This window comes from Pipistrellus hanaki (assembly GCF_964339955.1).
Source record: "Pipistrellus hanaki genome assembly, chromosome: 4".
NCBI lineage: Eukaryota > Metazoa > Chordata > Mammalia > Chiroptera > Vespertilionidae > Pipistrellus > Pipistrellus hanaki.
Genome location: NC_140506.1, coordinates 93875378 through 93888049, shown reverse-complemented (window position 1 = coordinate 93888049; position 12672 = coordinate 93875378). Strand labels below are relative to the sequence as shown.

The window sequence follows — 12672 nt, the reverse complement described above, 5'->3', positions numbered from 1 at the left end:
TGAGCACAGAGGCTCTTGCAGTTTTCCAAGTCTAGTCTAATAAGGCTGTCTCCTGGCATAGATACAGCTGATCCTCCCACCCTACCAACTCAGGGAAGCAGCGAAAATGCCGAGACAAGGAAACAGATCACAAATGAAAGAAATGGAGGACAAAAAGCGGCTGGATATAGAGTTCAAAACCACCCTTATAAGGTTTTTCAAGAATCTCCTAGAAAAGGCCGGTAAAATAAACATGAAGATATGAAAAAGGATCAACTAGAAATAAAGAATACATTCTCTGAAATAAAAAATATTATACAGAGCCCTAAAACAGAATGGAAGATTGCAAGAATCAAGTCAAAGATTTGGAACACAAAGAGCCAGAGGATATACTCCTCCGAAGAAGCAAGAAGACAAGAGAATCCAGAAAGTTGAAGATAGTGTAAGAAACCTCTGGGACAACTTCAAGTGAACCAACATCAGAATTATGGGCATCCCAGAAGATGACAGAGAGCAAGATACCGAAAACATATTGAAAGAAATAGTGATAGAAAACTTCCCCCACCTGGTGAAAGAAATAGACTTACAAGTCCAGGAAGCGCACAGAACTCCAAACAAAAGGAATCCAAAGAGGACCACACCAAGACACATCATAATTAAAATCCCAGAGCAAAAGACAAAGAGAGAATATTAAAAGCAGCAAGAGAAAAGCGGGTAGTTACCTATAAAGGAGCACCCATACGATTGTCAGCTGATTTCTCAACAAAAACCATGCAGGCCAGATGGGAATGGCAAGAAATATTCAAGGTGATGAATAACAAGAACCTACAGCCAAAAATACTCTACCCAGCAAAGCTATCACTCAGAATCGAAGGCCAGATAAAGAGCTTCACAAATAAAAAAAAGCTAAAGGAGTTCATCACTGCCAAACGAGAATTATATGAATTGCTAAAGGGGGTTCTTTAGGAAGAGGAAGAAAATAAAGATAAAAATTATGAACAACAAATATGTAACTATCAACAAGTGAACCTAAAAACCAAGGGAATTAAAAAACCTGATGAATGATATTAACTGTTGAATATAATAGAATCAGAGGTATGGAAGGGGAGTGGACTGACAATTCTCTGGGAAAAGAGGAGTGGGGGGTGCGGGAAGAGACTGAACATAAACTGTGCACCTATGGATGAGGACAGTGGGGCGGGGGAGGGCAGAGGGTGGGGTGCAAACCTGGTGTAGGGGGAAAAAATTAGAAACTTTTGTAATAATATGAACAATAAAGATTTATTTTAAAAAAAGGGGGGGGGGGCTTTTCAAGAATCTCCCAGGGGCTGGGGAGGCTGCCTGGGGCAGAGTGCTGCTTCCTCCACCGCTGAGCACAGGCCTGGCCTCAGACCCGGGCAGGAGGGGGAGGGAGGGCTGGAGAAACGCCAGGTGCAGGGGCAGCCCTGCCCTGTGCCCTCTCTGCCGGCCCAGCTCTCAGGGAGATAGGAGGGCACCCCTGCTGGGTAAGCCACCACACCTGGATCTGAATGCTGAGTGAGTGTGCATGTGTGTAGACATGTGCATGTGTGTGCATGTGTGTGCATAAACATGAGAATGTGGGCTTCTGTGTCTGTGCTGTCTAGGCCAGGGGTTGAGGGGGGTTATGAGTGTGAGTGTGTCCGTGTGTGTGTGTGTGTGTGTGTGTGTGTGTGAGAGAGAGAGAGAGAGAGAGAGAGAGAGAGAGAGAGACAGAGACAGAGACAGAGACAGAGAGAGAGTCTGTTGTGTCTGGGGGATGTGAAGCTTTGCTCACATGCTCTGTGGTGTGACATCCACTCAGCGAAGTGGCACAGACCTGGACCCCCAGAGTGCGGATGGCAGACACCTGCTTATCCCTCCCTCCTCCGCTGGGTCCTGGAGGCAGAACCTGCCCAACCTCAGGGCTTGCTCCTTCCTGAGGGCAAGATTCCCGTGGCAGTTCGTTTTTGCAAGCCCCGGGGGTCAGGATTCTCACTTCCTGGCTGGGCACCCCGCTTCGCACACACATCTCACTAACTCTGCCTCCGGCCCGGCCCTGCCCCGCCTGGCCCTGGCCCCACACCGACAGCTGCCTCCACCAGGTCCCCTCTGTCCCGGCCTCCTCCCTCCCTCCTGGAGCTGATGACGGGAGGAAACTTGGGGGGCTTTCTCTTGTGACTCAGCGTCCCCCAATTGCCTCATAGTGGGAGACAACCCCAGCGGTCAGAGCTAACAGGGCTCTCATTCTGCTGAGCAAGGTCAGCGGGCCGAACCAGAGCCGCCGCCCCAGGCCCAGTCCTGGCAGCCCCTTCACCCCTGGCTGCCTGTCGGTGGTTCAGGCCAGGCCCAGCGGCCACCTCACGCCCAGCAAACACTGACCGGCAGGGCCGGACGCCAACAAGGGGCAGGGCGGAGGCCAGGAGTGTGGGGCCCCGCCCTCCGGGTCCTCCTCCTCGGACACTCACTGCTCTCGGCCAGGACGAAGCTGCCGCACTCCTGGGAGCGGTTGCCGGGCGGGTCTGTCATGTTGACACTGAAGATGTCGTCGGCCATGAAGCGGAACACGTCCATGCGGCACGTGTACTTGGCGTGCGTGGCGTTGTGCGTGGCCCGGAGCAGGCTGCAGGAGGTGACCTCGTCCTCCAGCTCTCCGTAGGGGTCGTCCCTTCGAGGACAGAGCGGCCGGTCACGGCGCGGCCGGGGGGGCTGGGTGCACGGGAGGGCTGGCGGAGGGGCTGGCGCTCACCTAGTCCAACCCACCCTTCCCCGGGGAAGGTGTACCCTCCGCCGGAGCATCCCTGGTGGATCAGTCCAGGCTCCAGGCGTGCACGCCTTCACGAGACCAGAACTCACTACGTCACTCAGAGCAGCAGCTCTCAACCCCAGAAACGGGGCAGTTCTCGCCTGAATGTCTTCCAGCTCGGTCCCCGTCCCTTCCATCGCCGGGATCACTGTCCTGCAGGCCTCCTTCCCACTCTCCTCCCCTCCAAACTCCACCCAACACCGAACCAGGAGCCACACGGAGCACTCGCTGTGCTCCGAAAGCATCCTGCTGGCCGCTGTGTGGGTGTGTCTGTCTCTCCAGCCCCTCCCGCCGCCGTGTGGCAGCACCAGGACACCGGGACCTCGCGGCGGGGCCTCTGGTGAGTCACCGGCTCCCACCACGCGGGAGTGTAACCAGTGCTCTGTGTGAACGGCCGAGGGAGTGGATGGTGGCGAGGTCTCCCCGTGGCCACACTCCACTCAGGCTCCTCTGAGCTCTCCTCAACGCAGCCCTGACTTTTGGGTTCCCGTGTCTGTTTCTGCATTGTCTATTCTGAGCGAGACTCCAGCTAAGTCAGTCCAGCCAGAATCCCACCCTCAATACAAAGGTGGGTTCCTCCTCCTCCTCCTCCTCCTCCTCTTTTTTCCCCTCCTCCTTCTCCTCCTCCTGCCCCAGGTGTCTGGTCCCCCTGGGCTGCCTCAGCAAGAGCCCTGCTATCGCTTTAGCCCGAAGCCCTCTGACCCCTGCTGTTTCCTCCTGGTGGTTTCCCTGCACTGACCCCTCCCTGCTCCTTGGCTATCAGCCCAACTCTTCCTTGTGCTCCCAGTTGAGCCCAATCAGCAAAACCCTGTGCAGCAGCTCCTAGCCTGTCAGGGTGGTCTCAGAGTCTGCCCCACCGCCCTTGAACAAGTGTCATGAATGATTTTTGTTTTTAACAGCATGGACTTATTAGGGACCCCTGGAGCTTGGAGTCAGGCTGGCTGTGTGACCTAGGGCAAGGTGCATAACCTCTCTGAACTCCAGTGCCCTCGCTTGTAAAATGAGAGTCACACTGGTGAGGACGGAGGTGGCTATTCATGCGAAGCACGTGGCGGGCTGCCTGGCACGGAATGAGTGCTCAGAAACACCGTGTGGGAGGCCGGTCCCCTCGGCGTCTCAAAGCCAGCGTCAGGCCTGCGTGAGCGGCAGGGAATGGCCTCAGAGCCGGGCAGAGCGGCCCTGCGCCTCTCAGTCACTCTCTGCACAGGTGCCAGGAGCCCTGGGCGGTCACCTGCAAGATGGGCACAGGGATTCCCATCTCACCGTCCTCCTTGGGGTGAAACCAAATGCTGAGTGAGCCCCTGGGAAGCGGCAGCCCTTGTTGTTAGTTTAGCCCGGTTGTTATTGCTAAACTACCTGCCTGACACACAGTAGGTTCAGCTCAGCTCCTGGTCTCCCTCGGTCCTGTCCTGGGCCCGTGCTCCCCTGAGGCCCAGTCACTTACCAGGTGAGGGTGAGCATGCCCTGGGGGAGGGGCCCCATCTCCAGGAAGCAGGTGACCGTCTGGAAGTAGTCGGTGTAGCAGACGAGATCTGAGCACCCCCAGGCTGCAGGGCGAGGGAGAGAGAGGCCTTGGAGGGGCTGGGAGGGACTGCAGAGCTCCTTGCTCCCAGGCCCCGCCCGTCCAGGGTGGAGGATGAGTGGAGGCGGGGCCCCAGGGCGAGTCAGGGACCACTGAGATGAGGGACTGAGGTAAGAAGGTCCTGGTCCCCCAAGATTCCCTGTCTGAGCCCCCGCGTGTCAAGGCCAGCGATGGGGACAAAGCACTCCGAATGAGACGGAGCTAAGTAAGCGGGTCATCATCTAACCTGTGTCCCATGTTCCACAAAATAAACGCAGTCAGTTTGGGCTTTGTTTTAGAAGATCAAGTGCCCGCCCATGCTGCTCTCCCCTCCCTCCCACCGTTTCCCAGAAATGTGTCCCCTGCTCACTCAGATTCAGGTTCCATGGCCTTTCCCGTCACTAATGGAGGCCCAGGTCAGAAGCGGGGCTCTGGGCCCGGAGCGCCCCCTGGAAAATCCTGGGGTCCGCCCTCCCCTGCGCGGGCAGGCACTGCTAACGGACAGGACACTGTCTCCCTGGGGCCTCCGAGCCTCCCACTGGCCTGGGCTGGGAAATGCTCCTGCTCTCGGCTCCCCGCTGGGGCGAGGCAGGCCCTGACCCGGGCACTTTGAGGAGGATGAGGACTGCTTGGGATGGAGGTGAGATCAGGGGCCAGAGGGAGTAAAAAGCCCAGCCACCTGGCTGGCCCTGCCCCTGGGCCTGGCCTGCTGGGCAGCCACCTGTAAACGGGGGCCATGGCCCCAGAGGGCACGGCGGTGAGCATGTGCTTTTATCACATGTGCAGCCCGTGCTCAAGGAAAGCAGCAACGCCAGGTGACCCCGGGAATCAGCAGACCCTTGACCCGTCCCTGAGCCTCTGGGAGCCAGTTTTCCCAGCTGAGATCTGGGCGGCACTTGGCACGGACCTGGTGGGCTGTGAGGAGTGTGGGCTGAGGCGGTGCTCGGCCCCCATGCACAGCGGGGCTTGCCCCTGGTGCCCACAGCGGGTGCTGGGGCGGGCACCCCAGAGGCCTGTGAGGGCCACGGCCGAGTGCGGCAGCTCAGCAAGGCCCAGGGCAGGGGCCTGACACCTGTTTGCTGAAGGAGCGATTCGAGGCTCTGGGTCTCTAAGTCAGAACCGGGGAGGAATGCTGATGGTCATCGAGTGGCTGCGGAGGGCCCCTGTCCCGGCCAGCCCCATTGAGCCTGCGTGCTGCACCCCCCCACCCCCACCCCCACCCCGGGCAGGCCTCCTGGATCTCTCAGCCCTGGCCGTGCCCCGTGTCTATCTCCTGGCCTTCCCCAGCTCCATGTCTGACAGCTCTCCCCCCACCTACAACTGGAGCTTCTCCAGAACCTTGGAGGTCTGGCTACTTCGGTCCCCACCCCCTCTTCCCCACGGAGCATCAGTGTCCGAGGGCAGCTGGTGCCGGTGGAAGAACTTCCCCTGGGAGAAGCTGAGGTGGGACCAGAGGCAGGACTTCCTCACGGGGAGGGGCTGGGGGGCTGGAGCCCGCCATGGCAGGCAGGGCCACGGAAATGCAGGGTGCCGTTTCCCAGAGCCCCTATGGGCCCCAAAGACCCCAGCTGGGGCCGGGCTGCTTGGACCTGCCCGAACTTGGCTGATGAAGCGCTCTGGGTGGGTGAATTCTGGTTCGTGGAGAGCTGGCTGTTCCACCCGTGTCCGCCTCGCGTGGACGCGTGCCGTGGACTCTGACCCGGAGCCCACAGGCCCGCCCGCCCGCCCGCCCTCCCGCTGCAGAGGCGGCGGCTACTCACCGCCCTGGAGCGCCAGCAGGAGCAGAGGGGCCGCCCAGCACCGCAGCATGCTGACTCCGGGGCCTGCAAGAGATGCACGGCAGACGGTGGGCCCCAGCCCGGGGACCAGGGGGCCCTGGACAGCCTCCCTCTCCCCATCCCTCCCTCGGAAGACTTGAAAGATTCCTGAATGTGTCTCAGAAAAAGGAGATTTTGAAGAGCCCGAGGACTCGCTCAAGAATTCCTGCCCCTTAGAAACAAACAGCTCCCCGTGGGTGCCCCTCCCACTCCCTCCACCTTCCTCCGTCCCCCTCACACGGCCACACAGGACAGGTGCCTTCAATGTGGGAGGGGCTCGCTGCTCCCCACACGCTTAGTCCACGCCGCGTGGGATTAACCTGGGCATTGGCTCAGCTAGGGAAGGAGGGGCGGGGGGGAGGGGGCACTGGCTTGGAAAGTGCTACGTAATGGGCAGCAGTCCTGCGTGCTCCCTCCCGTCAGACACTCCTGCTGCATCAGCCTTATACATGGTCTCCTCACCAAACAGCAAGCCCAGATTCACCCGCAGAGAGCCCCCTCCTGGGGACCGAAGAGCAGGTGCGTCCGTGAGCCCTTCCTCAACCCAAAGCCCGGTGAGCCCAAGAGGCAGCACCCTGGGAACCCAGAGCCGCCAGCCGAAGGGGCGCTGGACACCCTGGTCCAGGTGAGATGGAGAAGAGACCTCTCCGGAGGACAGCCAGCCTCTCCGGGAAGAGTGGACACTGCCCTCCGCAGAGGGATGATCCACCAGGCCTGCAATGCCAGCCTCCAGCTGGGGCTTGGCCCATTGCATCCCCAGTGCTGTGTCTGCTTGGGGAGGTGCCAGCTGGAGGCCAATGGGCCCATCTGCCAGCCAGGATACCCACCCAGGCCACCCCCCGGACAGGGGAATGGCTGGAACTGGAGCCTACAGGGAGGACCCATGCCGGGAGCGAGTCACACACCTGGCTTCTTCCAGACCATCCCGATCCCACAGCGGGGACCCTCCTACCCCACCCCACCCCCCGCCCCACCTGGGTTCCCAAGATCCTCCTCTGGCCCCATCAAGAGCTCGCTCTGAACTCCCTTCGGAGTCACCAGGTAGTCAGCAGCAAAGGGCACAGAGAGGGTCAGATTACCAGCTGTGTGGCTCTGGGCCAGTCACCCCCCCTCTCTGAGCCTGGTAGAAAACACTAAAGCCCACTCCCAGGATTCTTGTGAGAATTCAGAAAACCCTGAACATGGCCCTGACACCCAACACTCAATAATAAACCGCCGTGATTGTTACAGAATCTAGAGTTTCAGAAACGAAGGGATTCCAGAAGGATCTAGCCAAGAGCTCCCCAAATTTCTCACATTCAAAATGTTGGTCATATTTGCAGATTATTTATTTAGTGTTTTTTATAAATGAAGTTATAGAAATTAATTAATTCCAACCTCATCCTAAGCAAAAACCTCCGTAGTTGTGTATTTCCCCCCAACACACTTTAAAATGAATAGGGTTGCTATTAAAATACAGTAGCCCGGCAGTGTAGCTCAGTGTTGAGCGTTGGCCCATGCACCAAGAGGTCACTGGTTCAATTCCTGGTCAGGACACATGCCCAGGTTTCAGACTCAATCCCCAGTAGGAGGCATGCAAGAGGCAGCTGATTGGTGTTTCTCTCTCATCGATGTTTCTAGCTCTCTCTTTCTATCCCTTCCTCTCTGTGAAATCAATAAAAATATGTGGGTTGTTGTTTTTAAAGGTGATGTTGGGGGGAAACCCTTGTAAAGCTGCTTTGAAGAACGCTGATCTAGCCCCAAGCCCAGCAGGAGTCCTGGTACCACACCTGGAGGGTGGGGCCTCCCGCCACAGGAGCTGGAGCCAGATCTGTGCCTCACTAGCGTGTCCACGCCTTGGCCCCCGCCCAGCGTAAGGGCCTGCATAGCTCTGTCCCGTCTGTCCCAGCGGCTCTGCCTTGACTGCAGGATAAAGCTCAAATCCCTCCACCCAGATCCAGGGGTCCCCTCAGCCAACGCTCCTCAGTTCTATACAGAGTCACCCAGGCCCTGGGGAGGGAGGGGAGCTGCTGCTCTGTGTGCCTGGCGTCTCTGCCCCTCGTGTGAGGCGCTCCTCACACTGGCTGGGACCCCATGGGGCGGGCTCCTGACCCAGGCCGGACCAACAAAGCAGCCAACAGCCTAGCCACTGGGACCGGGCCAGGAGTGGACAGCAGCCCAGGCACGCCAGTGAGCGCCGTCCTGGTAATTTTCTCTAGAACTCTAACTGAGAGGGACTTTGGGCCACTGGAATCTGGTACCCACCTCTGTCACCTGTTACAGAAAGGATGCCCGGAAACGAGGCCAGTTCTGAGAAATATGGATGAGAGCCCCCATGGCTTCATTTGAGGACCTGGGTCCATCTGTACTGAAGTCCATGCCTGGACTCTTCATTGACATAAGCCCAGGGGGAATAAAAGCTATTTTGCTCAACCACGTGGAATTGTGCTTCTGTTGCTTGCCACCACAGAAAGCTGATACAGTGGAACAGAGGAAAGGGCCCAGAACTTGAAGCCAGCGGATCTTGGAGTTTCTCTGGTCCTTCCCTCTCTGTCCTCGGCTACCACCTCTGACATGGGGACAATAATGCCCACTGCGCCTGGCCGTGAAGGGGAGTCCGTGGGGAAGCAGACGTGGCGGTGCTCTGTGACTGTAAGCGACTAACGGTGCTGGACTCCTGCCAGGACTGTCCCACTGATCCGAACTACCCAGAATCCTCCTGGCACCCAGGCCCACCCTGCCTCTCTGCCTTTGCACGAGGCAAATTCTCACGCTGTCTTCTCCGTGAACGCCCTTTCCCCTCCCATCGCTCTAGACTCTTTCTTCACGGCCCTCCTGCTCTATCCCTGCATCCAGGAAGCCTCCTTAAAATGTTCCAGAACTCCGACCCCTCGCTGCGGTCCAGGTCCCCACTGTGCGGTTTTCTATCTGCCATTCACCTTTATTTTACCTCCTGTTTCCGCCCCAATAAACACGTCCTAACGGAAGAGGCAGTTATCACTGCCACTGGCAGGTAGTTAGCACGGAGCAGAGAGGCCGTGTGTAGCTCAGTAGTCACAACGCACACGCGGGGCCAGCGTGCCTGGGTTCCGATCCCAGCCCGGCCGTTTGCAGGCCGTGTGGCCTGGAGAAGTTTACCTCCTGGGCCTCAGGGTCCTTGGGGTGAAATGGAAATAGTAATAACAGTACTTGCATCGTAAGATCCTTTACAATAAATTAGTCAATGTTTGTAAAGCATTTGGGACAGGCCGTGGCACAGAGTAGATGTGATCTGAGCGTTTCTTAAACAAAACAGTCAACTTACCGTAAAACCAAATACAGTGAAATGTAAAGGCTAAATACAAGGGAAACAAAAGACAGCAGTTGAGTTTTAGGAAGCTGCGACCCCCGCTGAAGACCCGGGACCTGAGGCTGTGTCTGCCTTTGTTGGAAGGGGGCGGAAGAGTGTCAGAGAGGCGTTTCAAACGCACTGGCACCAAACTGCGACGCTCACGCCCTCCGCCATCGGCGGATTGGAAGCAGGTGGAAGAGGGTCTCACTCTTGCAGAGCGGCCTGGGGATGTTCACTGTTCTCCCTGCCCCAAATCCTCCTATTTATGGGACTTCTCTCTCGGGGTCCTGAGGGAGACAGCAACTTCCTTCCCAGATGCTCACCAGACCACAGGTGGGTGCCCTTCGAGGCTGCCTGCTGAGGGGCGTGAGGAGCACCTGGCTTGGAGCCTGCCAGGTCCCAACTGGGCATGCTTGGTCAAGTTCCTGATCCTCCTGATTCTCTGTTTTCTCATCTATAAAACAGGGTCATGCCGAGACCGGTTTGGCTCAATGGATAGAGCATCGGCTTGGGGACTGAAGAGTCCCGGGTTCTATTCCGGTCAAGGGCATGTACCTTGGTTGCGGGCATATCCCCAGTAGGGGGTGTGCAAGAGGCAGCTGATCGATGACTCTCTCTCATTGATGTTTCTAACTCTCTATCTCTCTCCCTTCCTCTCTGTACAAAATCAATAAAAATATATATTAAAAAAAAACAGGGTCATGACTCTTTGCTCCGAGTTTGTGGCAAGCACTAAATGCATCCTTGCAGGCAAAGCACGCCGGCACAGTCCTGGATGACACGGAGCCCTGGACAGGCGCTTGTGCACCAGGCTCCAGTGCCGAGAAGTGGTTTCTGGGCTTGTGGTAAAGCCGCTTAAAAGTTGGCCAGATTTCAGAAAATTCTGAGGAAGTAGAGAAGCGTGGGGGTAGAAAACAAGACTGAAGTAGGTGCTGTGGAGAATATAAAGTGCTTGATTTCCCCGGTCCACAGAGAAATGCAAATAAATAGCACAATGGCAGGCCATTTTAACCTAATCGATTGGCAAAACCTAAAGTCTGACGGCACCCCACGTGGCTGAAGACATGGTGTCATGGGAACTCTGGTTCACAGTTATCGGAAATGTAAATTGATACAATTGGTCAGGAAAATGGTTTGCATGATCTCATTAGCATGAGCAAGCACTTGCCCCGAGACCCGGCAATTTCACCGCTATGAACATGACAAAAGAAACTCTGCCGCAGGTGTCCTAGAGATGTTTATAGCAGCATTGATTCCAATAACAAAGAACTGGAAACAACCTAAATATCCAACAGCAAGGGAATGGAAAAGTAAACAGCCGTAGAGTTGCTCAATGTGAAACTGAATCATAGCTTTACACCACAAAACAAATGACTCTCACAAACAAAATGCGAAATGAAGACAAGTTAGAAAAGAACACCATCCGTGTCACACACTCAGCACCAGGAAAAATTGCTCCACATGTTGTTTAGGTGAACTTACACGTGTCTGGAAAGCACAGAGATGTCCAAGCTGATGATAAACATCAAACTTCAAATAGTGTAGGAAAGCAGGGGATGTGATGAAAAGGGGTCTTTAGGAGTCTCAACACTTGGGGAAAACTGAGTGAAGTTCCCATGGATGTTGATTACTATATTATTCTTCATACCTTTCGATATGTCCAAACTATTTCATAGCTTTTTAAACGTAAGTGAATCTTAAGTTTGTCAAGTAAAATGTGGAGGGGGACTTTCACTTCTGGCTATAATGGAGTAGCTGGTATCAGATTCATTCCTCTACTGAGAACAATTACTAAGCAGGAAAAATACTGTGAGAAGGCATGAGAGAGCACCCAAGGTAGACAGTACTTGAGAGGACAGGGTGTCAAAGTGGAGGAAAATGCATTGAGATTCTGTGTGTAATTTCCTCTCAAATAATTCGCCAAGTCATTGCTAATGAGTTGCATACCAAGAAACCTAGCAGAGAGCATTTGGTAATAGGCTAAAAAGCTAAGAAGAGATTTTGGCAATTTCACAATGCTGAGGGAGTTATTGAAGTTCAAGGCCTAGCAAGAAAGATGGGCCCTGGAAAGTACCCAGTTATTCAGAAAAGGTTATGCCTTAAGAGTTAGAAAAAAAATCAGAAATAATTTAGCCTTGACAGCATCAAAGGGATCTCCTATATGCTATATGTCTACTAGGATAAAATGAAAACCTATCTGGAAAAAGTTAGATTTATCCAAAGCCTTTATATTTTCCCTACAAAATGTTCAGCATTCCCTTACGTTGATAAGGAAAACCAAGAAGCAATATCAAATGACCAAAAACCAAGAGGAAAAGAGGCAATGAAAATGCACATAAATAATTCAGAAAATTGCATTATCAGACAAGATTTAAAATAGCTATGATTAGTATGCTCAAGAATTCCATAAGAAATATGAAATTTATTTAAAATCAGAAACCCTAGAAATGAGAAATACAATCATTGAAATTTATAAAAACTGAGTTGATGGATTAGGAACAGATGAGAAACATTAGAAGAGAGGATTGGTGAACTAGAAGATCAGTCAATAGAAAATGCCAAGATTGAAATATGCAGAGAAAAAATATTTTTAAATACAGAAGAGGGGCAAGAGGGGCATCCCAAAACCTTGTGAAAAGGTCTGAAATGCATGTCTTTGGGATTGAGAGAGAACTGCTCAGAAGCAATCATAGAAGACAAGTTAAGTATTTTTCAAAACTAGAAAAAATCATTAAGCCATAGATTCAAGAAGTTCTACAAAATCCCAAAAGGAAAAATAAAAATGAAATCACATCTAGATACATCATAGAAAAATTTTTTTTAATTAAAGATATATACATACTTAAGAGCCAACTTAAATGTTATATATAGCAAAAACATCCTTAAAAAATAAATTAAACTCAAAATGATAAAGAAATCAATTAAAACTCCACAGTCAACATCATACTTAATGATGAAAAATTGAGAGTTTTTCCTCTAAGATAAACAAGAATATTTACTCTCATGACTTTTATTAAACATCATACTCGAGGTTCTAGCCAAGATGATAAGTCAAATAAAAGAAGTAAAAGGCATCCATATTGGAAAAGAAATAAAGTGTTCCTATTTTAAGATTATATAATTTTGAATATAAAATTGAAGAAATTCACTAAAAAAATAATAATAATAAAATAAACAACCAAATACAATAGTTCCTTAGATA

General features: G+C 53.4%; 1 protein-coding gene across 4 annotated transcripts in view; it reads right to left on the bottom strand.

The window, feature by feature from the left end:
* Positions 1 to 12672, bottom strand: part of IL21R (interleukin 21 receptor) — a 37107-nt gene that overhangs the window by 9635 nt on the left and 14800 nt on the right. For all 4 annotated transcript variants that reach the window (XR_014794953.1, XR_014794954.1, XR_014794955.1 and 1 more), the window contains exons 2-4: positions 6104 to 6166; positions 4227 to 4329; positions 2445 to 2644 (exon numbers count right to left, since the gene is read on the bottom strand). Coding sequence is in view for 1 of the 4 variants with exons in the window: in XM_084882866.1 (XP_084738992.1) it covers positions 2445 to 2644; positions 4227 to 4329; positions 6104 to 6166 (366 nt within the window). In the remaining 3 variants the exon portion in view is untranslated. The remainder of the gene's footprint in view (positions 1 to 2444; positions 2645 to 4226; positions 4330 to 6103; positions 6167 to 12672) is intronic.